Raw genomic sequence first — 11,057 nt, forward strand, 5'->3', positions numbered from 1 at the left:
CTAGATATATTACCTCTCTATGAAGCATCAGCCGAGATTCAGATCGGTTTGATTATCATCTCACAAATGGATCATTATTATCTTGCCATTACGGCTGGATTTATCTTGATTTTTATGTCCGTGAGTGACGAGCTATTTCAAACATGCGAGTTGGCATTTCGTTGGATTCCAAATTAGCTAAATGAAAGCCATAATATGTTAGCTGAGATCGAAGCATGATCTACCTGAACATATATCTTGGCAAGGTTTTTGATATGACTCATATATTATTTCGTCAGGGCGTGTTCACTACGATCTGCCTTGATTTTCCTACGTATGGATATTCACGACCTACTGGACACATACTTTATTATGTCGATCAATAACGAGCTATTGCAAATGTGCTATGTTGCGAGCTGGGAATTTATTGGGTTTATCTTAACTTATATTCTATAGAATCATTCCGAGTTTATATTCTGAAGATTTTTTCCAAGTTGTACTCTTGAGCTTATCTTGATGTGTAGAAGCTCCCTGGAGCTCATTTTAAATTACATCCTGAAGATTGGTTCATTTTAAATTACATCCTAAAGATTGGTTTAAGTGCTATCTTGTCGAAGTCTCACTTAAAGTCCGAGCTCGATTGGGCAAAGGTCTGACAAACGGATTGGCAGCTTACGAAGCTCGCTTCAAATAGCTTGTACCAGCTCCTAGTCCGAAGATCGCACTACGAGCTGGGGGGGCTTATGTTATGAGTATTTCTCGGAAAGAGCTAAGTGGGTTAGACTCAGTCTAGTAGGCCGACTCAATCGCCTAAAGTCTACTAGCCCAGTAGACCCAACAAGACAAGCTCGTTAGAGCAAACTCACGCATCGCTGAAACCCGAGCTTTGGTCGTGGATCCTAGCGAGCTCTCAGCAATGCTTCCAGCGAGCTCTCAACGATATACCCAACAAGCTCCTAGCGATCCCTCTAGTTCGCTCACCAACAGTTCAGCTCGCTGTCAAACTATTCAACTCGCATAACAACATTGTTGCTGAATAACCAGAGGCAGAGACCCACCTCCTTTATCTAATGTAAATCGAATCCTTGGTAATACGGAGCCCACTTCTGATTTCATGAAATTGATAGACATTTTGTCCATATGATGTCATTTTATCACTTTTTGATTTTATGTAATTGGAAGCATTTCTCGCTATAAATAATGGTAAAAAACACTATTATAAAAAGAGACGCAACCATAAGAATATACTGTTATTCTGCCAGAATAATCAGAGAACAGTTGTGGAGTAAGTATAGTTCTAGCTGAATCACATAAAATTTCCCTATCTTTGCTTCCACTTGATTCCTCCTCTTTGCATTTGGGCTTAATTATTCATTGTGGGCCTACGAATCACGGTCAGCTGAATCTGAATGTCGACAATATCTAATATATAATTTAATAAATGATATAATAATAATAATACGTAGGTATATATATGTATATCAAATAATATATTTATAATATATATAATATATTATACATATATTTATTATTATATCTAATCACGAATTTCTAATCGAATCTACTCACGAGTCTCTAATCGGGCCAACTCATAAGTTAACGAGTTGATATTTACAGAGTACAATCTCGATTTATTTATAAATTAATTTTCAAAATTAGATTCAATCTAAGATCATTTACCTTTAGAAACAAGTACGAGCGAACTTTTATCGAATTGAACCCGAACAGCTCGGCTGATTTACAGCCTTAACCCGCAAGCCGCTAATCCTATTTAACATGTGTATCAGTATTGGTGCAAGACAATGGCCCCGTTTGTTGCAACTTAATTAAAGAAATTATAACTTCTAACTTCTTAGATTATAGTTTCTAAAACTTAAAATAAGTTGTGAACTTGTTTGTTACAACTTTTCAGAAGTTGTAGTTAAATAGTTGTGGTGTTTGATATCATAAGCTGTAAAATAACTTATTTTTGTATAATTGTCCATAATACCCTTAATAGTTATAGAATGATAATTTAAAAATTAATTAGTGTATATGTATAAGTTTCAAGTATTATAAAAAAAATTAATTAGTGTATAGAGAGAAAGGGAGATGGTGAGAGAGAAGAAGAGATTTGAAAATGGAGATGGCGGTGGAGAAGAGAGACCCTTGATTGCGTGGACAGAAGAGTAATTCTTTGTTAAAAACAGGGGCAAAATTGTCAAAAAAATGTAACTATTTAATCAGAAGTTGTAGAGGTTGGGGTACCCCAGTTTTGAAAAAACCAGCTTTTACCCCTTCTAAAGATAGGAAATGGGCGGCCCGACCCGGCCCGCATCCCACTTGGCCCACCCATTTGGTGGGCCGGGCTGGGCCAAGGAAATGGAAACTTGGGCCCGACACGGCCCTATGGCCCTTAATAAATGGGCCAAAGTGGGCCGGGCCGGCTCATGAGCCATTTATTTTTAATTTTTTTATATATAATTTTTTAAATATAATTTTTTATTTTTTCCCAAATGTAACTAATATTTTTTAAAATATGTTTATTAATGTTTACTTATAATTTTGATGTTTGTAAAATTATGGTGTTTACAATAAACATTATGTTTACAAAAATTACACTAAAATTATGTTTACAAACATTACAATAAAATTATGTTTACAAGAAACATAATTTTTAATTATTATGTTTATAATTATTAAATACAAATATAGTTTTTTAAATTTTTTTATTTTTTGGTGGGCCGGGTCGGGCGATTTTAGAGGGCTAGTTGGTGGGCAGGCCCACGGGCCATTCTGGTGGGCCACATATTGCTAGCCCGGCCTGGCCCTCGTTTTGCTAGGCGGGCCAGCTCGGCTCGTTTGTTACAGTAACGGGCCAGGTCGGACCGAGTTATGAGGCGGGCTGCTCGGCCCATTTCCCATCTCTAACCCCTTCTAAAATCTAATAGAAGTTATAAACTAAAATTTAAAAAGGTAAAGCAAACACTATATACCATTTTTTTGAGGGTAAAAGTTAAAAATTACAACTTTTAAGCTGCAAACAGACAGCCTAATTTATATCTTCATTTTCAACGAGATATAATATAAAAGGAAGCGTCATTGTTGTATGTTAGGTTTGCAAAAGGGTTTCTACCTGGAAAAGGAAGCTACTTTTTTTATTTTTTGAAGCGATAATTTCCAGTTTTTGGATCGAAAGAAGTTGCTTTAATGGAGAAAACGTTTTGCTCTGAACCACTGCTGTCTGTTGTTGATGGCTGCCGCGACAAGCGTCCGGAGAAGAATCGAAAAGCATTTTGCTTCGTTTCATTGAGATTCGGGCGGACGCTTCTCCTTATGAACTTATTTCTGGATTGTGACTTGGAAGAATCCAAAATCATTTTGTTATGTTTGGACTGATGGAATCTACGAGATCAAATCAGAACACGACCTCTAATACGGCTCAAGTATTATTGCTCTTCTTATGTTTATTGAATTCGCTATAATTTATTCCTTGTTTCTCTTTAGCATTTTCCAACTCACCTGCAGATTCCTTTTCGTTTCATTTTTCATTCAAGAATAAAACCTAATTCTCGTCCTTTTGGAATGCATCGCAAACGATGAGCAATTTCATTGTTTCGTAGCGATGATCTTATCGGTTGCTTGTATTTTGCCTACCAGGCGTTCGACAAAATTCCTCAGTTACTGTAACCATATCTTGGCCGTACTTAGAGAAGCGACGGAATAAACAATTGGGCTTTCGTTATGGGTAGGGGCCGCGCGAACGCATGCCCCCCCTCGTACAAATTATGGCGTAGGCTCGACCGCTTGGGCCGACCTTAGGCATATAGCCCTCCTACGTGCAATGGAGCCCATCAGCCCAGGCAACAGGCCTTCCTGATCGCCTGTATACCCCGCCCAGGTAAGTATGTTGTTTTGTTCCTTTCGTCTGGTTATTAATGCATTTTCATTTTCAATATGCTATTGTGGTTTTCGATGTGGGATTAATTATCTGTTATATCTATACATAGAACCGTTTATGAACTGCACTATACAGATTGTAAACCATGCTTTTTATAATGTGAAATAGAATGCTCAAAAATATAAACTTTCTAGTTAATCTTTGATCCATCTTTGTCTAGAGATGCTCTTTGAGTGATTCTTCTCACCATTGAGTCATGAATGTGAGTTTAATCGTCTTGCTTAAGTGATTTTTCCATCGTTGGGTCATGAATGTGGGCTTATCTTTTTTTTTTTTTTTTCTTTTTTTTAAATGAATTTATTAGACAAATTCATGGATTCATTTGTGGAATTTTCTAAACTTAAACTTTATTAATGAAATAGACACGGTAAAATGTGTTTCATGTTTTGAAGTACATTGATTTTGTAATATATGTTTGTATAATCAAGTTCAGGTACCTCTTTGTTTATACATTGTACTTGAAATTTATACGCATCTTATTTTAATGTGTTCATTGAATCATTTTTTTGAATGACGCTTTATCACGAATACTCTCTTACTCGATTCCACGATTTTTAATAAAGAATATAATTCAAAAAATCACAACAAGGATCGAACACTAACACATCGTAAATGTCCCCAACGACTAGATTATACGCCCGGGCTGTGTTCATTGAATTATTTAGTACTTACGTTGCTCTTGATGCGGGAGGCAGGCCACTTAGGCTCTGTTGGTTTATAAAAAAAAGTATTTTTTAAGGAAAAACCATTTCTTGAAATTTTTTTTTCCTAGAATGTGTTTTTTAGTTGTTTGGCTGTAACCTAAAAATATTGCTAAAAAATCATTTCTAATATTTGGTTGGTACTTAAAAAATTATAATTTTTTATTATTAAATCTATGACAAAAATAAAAAAAGCATAATAAACACACAAGAAAATAATAAATAGGGAGAGAGAGAGAGAGAGAGATGGCAAACGACGGTTGGCGAGAGGCGGAGTGAGACGGAGACGGTGATGCAGGCATGGATGGTGCTGACGATGTAAGCGAAGGCTAAAAGAGGCAGAGCTTGATGGAGACTAATGTGTATGACGACGCAGAGTCCAAGAACAGAGAGAGGTGAAGAGTGATGGAAACGGATAGAGGCGAAGCATGACGGAGTGGGCGACACGTACGGTGAAGCATTATCCTACCAAAAATTCATGTTCATAATTTGGCATAATAATAATAATAATAATAATAATTCCTAGCTTCAATTTGATCTCTCTACGTCGGTCTCCGGGCCTTCTGGCTCTCCACCCCATTGCTTTATTCTGTTCCCAGCGATAGAAGCCTGTAAAGTTCCAACATCAGGCGGGAAAGCGATCTATTAGTTGGCTCTATTCAAGTGGGAAATTACTGTTGTATTTGATAAAACCGCACATTGATGAAACTATACATAGAAGAAAGGAAATGGATTTATGTTTGAAGTAGGTACCTCTTTATTCCAGTTTGTTCGATGAATGATCCAATATAGGACGCAAGTTTGTACCACTGTTCCAGACATCATGCCATACCAAATGCCCTGAAAAAATCAGAATGGTAGTTAGAAGTTGTTAGGTTGTGCTTGGTAATCCACAATTAACGTAAAATTTGTTGGGATAGGACATATATGGTGTTTGATAAAGAGCAATTAAGTAATGATATAATATGCTTGATTACCTTGACACCCAAGTTGAGATAGTAACCCAAGAAGAGGCCCAAAGGAATGCCAAATAAGTAGTAGCATGCTACGTTGACATAGGCAACAACAGCCTGCCATCCAGCTCCGATGGCCACCCCTGCGCGCAAAACAACCAACCAATTTGGAAAGAACTAGCAGTGAGCTCTGATTAAAAGTTGAAATAATAGTTAAGAAAACGAGGAGGAGGAGGGACCTGAGAGAACAGGTTGGACATTGTTAATGACAATACAAGCTGCTAGTATTAGAGTGAGCTCGTCCACCAGATCCTTTACCTCCCGACTCTCTGCAAACAGGGACGGGTATTGTTTTCTGAAGATGATGAGGAGGAGGGAGAGTAGAATACCAATCGCCATTGAAGATAACACGACCACCACCACCGAGAACTTGGCCGTTCTCGGGTGGGCGGCTCCCAGCTCATTCGACACCCTTACACTGCACCGATGGACAAAAAATCGATAATAGTAAGTTTCTATCTAGAACTGGCTGCAAAGTTAATAGCTTGCTAGGTGATATATAAGTGGGAAACTGGACGTTGAAGTAACATTTTGAGGCATATATATATATATAGAGAGAGAGAGAGCTAACCTTATGGCTGCATTGCAGCCGAGAGCCACCATCACTGCCCAGCCCAATATGTTCATGCTGCATGCCAATCCAACAAGTGAAGTAAGCTTCAATTGGTTTGATGCTCATTAATGTGAACTAACCTTGCAGTAATGATTTCTAGTCTATTTGGTTGTGTTTTCATGTATATATATTTTCTTTTTCTTAAAGAAAGGAAGAACTTAAATGTGAGTATTAAGTAAGTATTAAGATTTATAAATGTTATTAACACGTATGCAATTTGATGATGACAAAGACATTAAAACCTGATTGCATTAGCCTCTGAAATGAGTGCCGTGGTCAAAGTGATGATGAACCATTGGCTCTAATGCCTAATGGGTGGTAGGTGAAGCCAAGAGGATAAACACAAAAAGAAAAGCGTAGTTCGGTTTCTGTGGCTGCGAATTGTGAAATGAAGAAAGAAATCAATTCAAATTCCAACGCCTAATTAGACTTGGTCTTCTGCACTGTATTGGCAGGCTTTTGAGTCTTTGGACTTTACCACCACCCAGAAGAGAAGAGAAGAGAACAGTAGTACCAAACCCCATCACGAAACCCAATCTTTGTCTCATTTTCAGTCAATAGAAGCCATTTGAAATATAATAATTTTTTGCCAATTTCGCACATCCACGTGGTTCAAAATTTTATTTTTATGAACCAAATTTGGTACAAGTTAATTTTGAAGCCATTTTAATACATGTAATTATTGTAATAGGCACGAATTTATGTTTATAGAATATTTCAATTAATTCGGATTATATATTCAATTAAGAATAATGAAATGTTACTGTTAAAGTAGATTTTCTATATCAAACTAAATTTAATTAAAAAAAAAAAAACAAACTGAATTAATCAGTTCTAGTGCGAGATTTGGTTTAAACTTAATTATATATGCTCACCATTATTATGCTTATGCAAATGCATGACCAGAAAATTAAAAGGAAAAAAAAAAAGAGCCATTCTTAATTACCATATTGATAAAGCGTCCACCGACACCTCTGCATTCTTCAAGTATCCAGCGAAGAGGATTAAGGCCATGAAGTACCACACCTCTAAGCTGCATTTATTCATAATTTCCCCCCAAAGGGAAAAAACAATAATTAGTTATGCAAATCAAATTAATACGATAATTTCTATTATGAAATAAATTATATATATATATATATATAGCTCACGACATGACCAATTAAAAACTCTAGTTATAGCAAAACAATAATCAGTAATTGATTAGAAAAAGAAATCACTAAAATTAATTATCTCCCCTAATTTAACCAATCAATTAAACAGATGGGAAATGATTAGATATAATTTGAAGAATCATCAGAGCAATGATTACAAAAAAACAAAATATATTACCCTAGCAAAAAGTAGTTTTCTATAAAGTTGATTGTTTTATAGCCAGGCGTTACTCTCTTTGTGATAATTTATTGAAAAATAAATTATTTTAAACTAATTGAATTTAAAGTTGTACATACATATTTTTTGAACTTTATCACTTACTATAACTTGCTTGCTATTTGAAAAGTCATTACCAGAGCATCACCGCCGACGCAAGCGACAGCCGAACGAACCCCCAAAGATTCTGAAAGGCCTTCCATGAGAACCCGATCCAAGCACGGCCACACGCGCCGGCGAAGATGTACACCAGCTGCGCCACCACGATGAACCACCAGGAGAGGTTGAGCACGACGGCCGCGCCGACCAGGCCCCACCCCAGCTTCAGCATCAGCAGCCAGCTGAAGAAGGTGTGCAGAACCAGAGCCACGGCCGATATCACCGCCATCGCCATGATCTTGCTCTGCGCCTGCAGGAACTTGGCGATCGGAAAGTTCATCGCGTAGGCGTAGAGCTGCGGAATCATCCACACCGCGAACGTGCCCGCCGCCCTGGCTATGTCGTCGGTCTGACCGATGAGTCTCAGGAACGGCGCGGCGAAGATGTATAGGAACGTTAAAGCGAAGGCCGTCGTGTTCAGAATCACCCACGATCTCTGCATATAGACGCCAAGCATGTCCAGTTGTCCGGCGCCGAAAGCTTGCCCGCATAGGGTTTCCAGCGCACTTCCCATTCCCAGCTGTTACATCAACATAACCAATCAAAAATTAATGATTCGTGGGTTATTACGTGAGTTTTATCTCCTATATAATTTCTGAATTATTACGTATATACTTATGAATTTACTATCAGTGAGTGATTGAGCGTACCATGACGCCGAAGGAGAAGCCGGCGATGACGGAGTTCTCGACGGAGACGGCTGCTAGATCGAGGGTTCCGAGATGGCCGGCGAAGGTCTGGGTGATGGCGCCGAGGGAGTACTGGCAGATTGAGGTGAAAATTGCCGGACCGGCGAGGTACCAGAGCTTTTTGGACTCGACCACGAACTCTCGGAAGAAGTCCCTGACGCCGGAGATGGGGGCGATGTCGTCGGCATCGGCGACGAAGGAAGAGAAGGAAGAAGTGTATGGCCGGAGAAGATGGTGGGGACTCTGTGAATTTTGGTCCTCTCTTGGGGAGAGAAGGGGCTGCTTGCTATCTTCCATTTCTGACCAATAAAGATTGAGATAGAGAGATGGGCACCTATTTAAAGTCAAAGGTGGCGTTGGTATAATTCGTTTCTATATAAAAATTGTGATAAATAATAATATACAAAATATATTTTTTTACATTTATGAGCTAGGAGTCATTAATAATTATATACAATGTACTAAGGGAACCAAGCTAACAATGTCACATATTATGAAGCCATCCTAGTCAAAATTGGGATTTTTTTTAAACTTTATATATAAGTAAATTAAATATATTTTGCACAATTATATATATATATATGTGTGTGGTTTATAAATTACGTGAATTTGGCATTACAAAAATTCATTTTAAGATTATTATTCATAATTGACTTCTTATATCTACAATTACTCAAATGGTTATATTTAGACTTACACCTTTGAGAAGTAATTTGACGAAATTTTCTTATATGAAAATAGATTTTAAGTAGGTTAAAATTGATTTAAATAAATTTTTATATAGTTAATGAAGAGTAGAATATTTTTTAATAGCTTAAAAAGTAAATATTTTGTTGAGATTATTGTTTATGTATGATTTTTTGTCGTTTGTATTTTTAATTTTAATAAAAAAAATGAATTGTAAATAGATTCTGACCCTTTTTAAATTAAATATTAAATTTATGACTTACTATATTAATTTTAAGATATTATTATTACTTGGGGGGTAAAATGCCTCCAGCTCTAGAGCGACTTGCTAGAAAGTACGTGAGAAACCCGGTGGTTATCACAATTGGTACTGCTGGAAAGACAACTGACTTGATCGGCCAGCATGTGATCATGATGAAGGAGTCAGAGAAGTTGTATTAGGTTGCAGAAACTGCTTGATGAACTTGGAGATAAGACAGCTATTGTGTTTATATTATAAACACCGAGAAATCTTCTGATTTCCTTGCCAAGCTTTGGATAAAGCAGGGTATAGAGTAACGGATAATGCTTAGAAGGCAAATCTGCGTGACAATTTAGTTGGCAATTCAATTAAAATTACATATTTGCCCTCATCCTAAATTACAGATTTATCCTTATTTTTTCAAATCAAATTGAATACTTAACCCGCCCAAAAGGATCATCTTCCTCACCTACTCTCTCTCTCCCCATTGCATCCATCTTTGGCTGCCCAACTTTTTTCCCCTTTCTCTCTCTCTCGTCTGCTACGTTTTTTCTGGTCACCGTTTGCCGTCGTTACATTTGCCTCCAACACACCCGCCTCCGTCACTATTCGACACCCTTAAAGTCAATGCTGTCTTCATTGTTCCATGCCGTTCGCCTCTGTTGAACTAATTTTCTTATTCGTTGTTCCCTATCTTCATTGTTCAAAGGGCGCAGAGGCAAACCAACAGCGACGGTGATTCAATATGCGGACTGCCCCATTAAATCAATTTTTGAATGAGAAAAGCATTAAATCCAGCACACAACACAAATAATCTACCCGCGGCTTCTCCTCTCCTATGGCCATTCGTCATTCCCTGCCGTTTGCCTCGTTGAGCCACTGCCGACGCCTCAATCGCTTTTCGCCGTTCCAGTGTGCCCCACCGCCATCAAATAATCTATATTACACACACACACACACATATATATATACACACTACATACATACACATAATTTGATTTCCATTTTATAACTTAAAAAATAAACAAAATTACAAAATAATTTTTTAAAAATAACAAATCAAACTATGCTCTTAAAAGTTTGAAGTAAAAATTTTTAAAAGTTGCAAAATGAGTTTAATTTGGTCAAGATGATTTTGTATAATATGTTTTTAATTTTTAGTTGTATTTAAAAAATATATTTATATATAATTTTTTTATATAATATATATACTTAATTTGTGAATATTTATATTTAGATAAAATATATTTAGTTTATATTTTTATTTAGAAAATATGAATAAGAAAAACTAGGAGAAGTTCAATGATATTAAACAATAAATTTGTAGAATATGTATAATATCAGTGTTTTAATGACATTATAACATTATATAATAAATTTGTATTCATACACATTTACTGAATTATGTAATTATTATAATAAATAAGATTTTTATATTATCTAAGTCTTTTTCTGAAAAATAAAATAACCGAATTAAGTGATTAAAGGAAAAAGAAGAGCTTGATGATACAATCAATGGCCATATACCAGAAAACTAAAATGGCTCCATGAATATATTTTTAATTTTGATAAAAAAATTTGTATACAACTTATAATGAAGTTATCATTGAAAAAAAAAATTTAAAATAACCCATCTATCACATCATCATCGTTGAAGAACAAGA

At 36.4% G+C, this 11,057-nt stretch overlaps 1 protein-coding gene, 1 long non-coding RNA gene and 1 other non-coding gene across 3 annotated transcripts; 1 reads left to right on the forward strand and 2 right to left on the reverse strand.

Annotated features, from left to right (window-relative positions):
* Positions 1 to 3,089: 3,089 nt before the first annotated feature.
* On the forward strand, positions 3,090 to 6,022 carry LOC127809875 (uncharacterized). Its single transcript, XR_008025296.1, has 2 exons — positions 3,090 to 3,404; positions 3,619 to 6,022. It is a non-coding gene; the product is annotated as an uncharacterized LOC127809875 (long non-coding RNA).
* Positions 3,708 to 3,867, reverse strand: LOC127810760 (U1 spliceosomal RNA). The gene has a single exon (XR_008025567.1). It is a non-coding gene; the product is annotated as a U1 spliceosomal RNA (small nuclear RNA).
* Positions 5,069 to 8,782, reverse strand: LOC127809874 (protein DETOXIFICATION 29-like). The gene is made up of 8 exons (XM_052349027.1): positions 8,427 to 8,782; positions 7,755 to 8,296; positions 7,193 to 7,279; positions 6,205 to 6,261; positions 5,813 to 6,051; positions 5,598 to 5,716; positions 5,374 to 5,460; positions 5,069 to 5,229 (listed from the first exon to the last, which is right to left on the reverse strand). Exons 1-8 carry the CDS (start codon positions 8,760 to 8,762, stop codon positions 5,149 to 5,151), a joined length of 1,548 nt encoding a protein of 515 aa, XP_052204987.1. The 5' UTR covers positions 8,763 to 8,782; the 3' UTR covers positions 5,069 to 5,148.
* Positions 8,783 to 11,057: the final 2,275 nt, after the last annotated feature.

This window comes from Diospyros lotus, chromosome 9, assembly GCF_014633365.1.
Source record: "Diospyros lotus cultivar Yz01 chromosome 9, ASM1463336v1, whole genome shotgun sequence".
In the NCBI taxonomy this organism is placed as follows: Eukaryota; Viridiplantae; Streptophyta; class Magnoliopsida; order Ericales; family Ebenaceae; genus Diospyros; species Diospyros lotus.

Bases quoted from the DNA above. Each gene is read 5' to 3' on its own strand.
- LOC127809874 (XM_052349027.1), bottom strand. From the start codon at position 8,762: ATGGAAGATAGCAAGCAGCCCCTTCTCTCCCCAAGAGAGGACCAAAAT. The intron at 8,297-8,426 runs GTACGCTCAATC...TTGATGTAACAG, and splicing joins GCTTCTCCTTCGGCGTCATG to CTGGGAATGGGAAGTGCGCT. The intron at 6,052-6,204 runs GTTAGCTCTCTC...CCATCGGTGCAG, and splicing joins GGCTGCAATGCAGCCATAAG to TGTAAGGGTGTCGAATGAGC.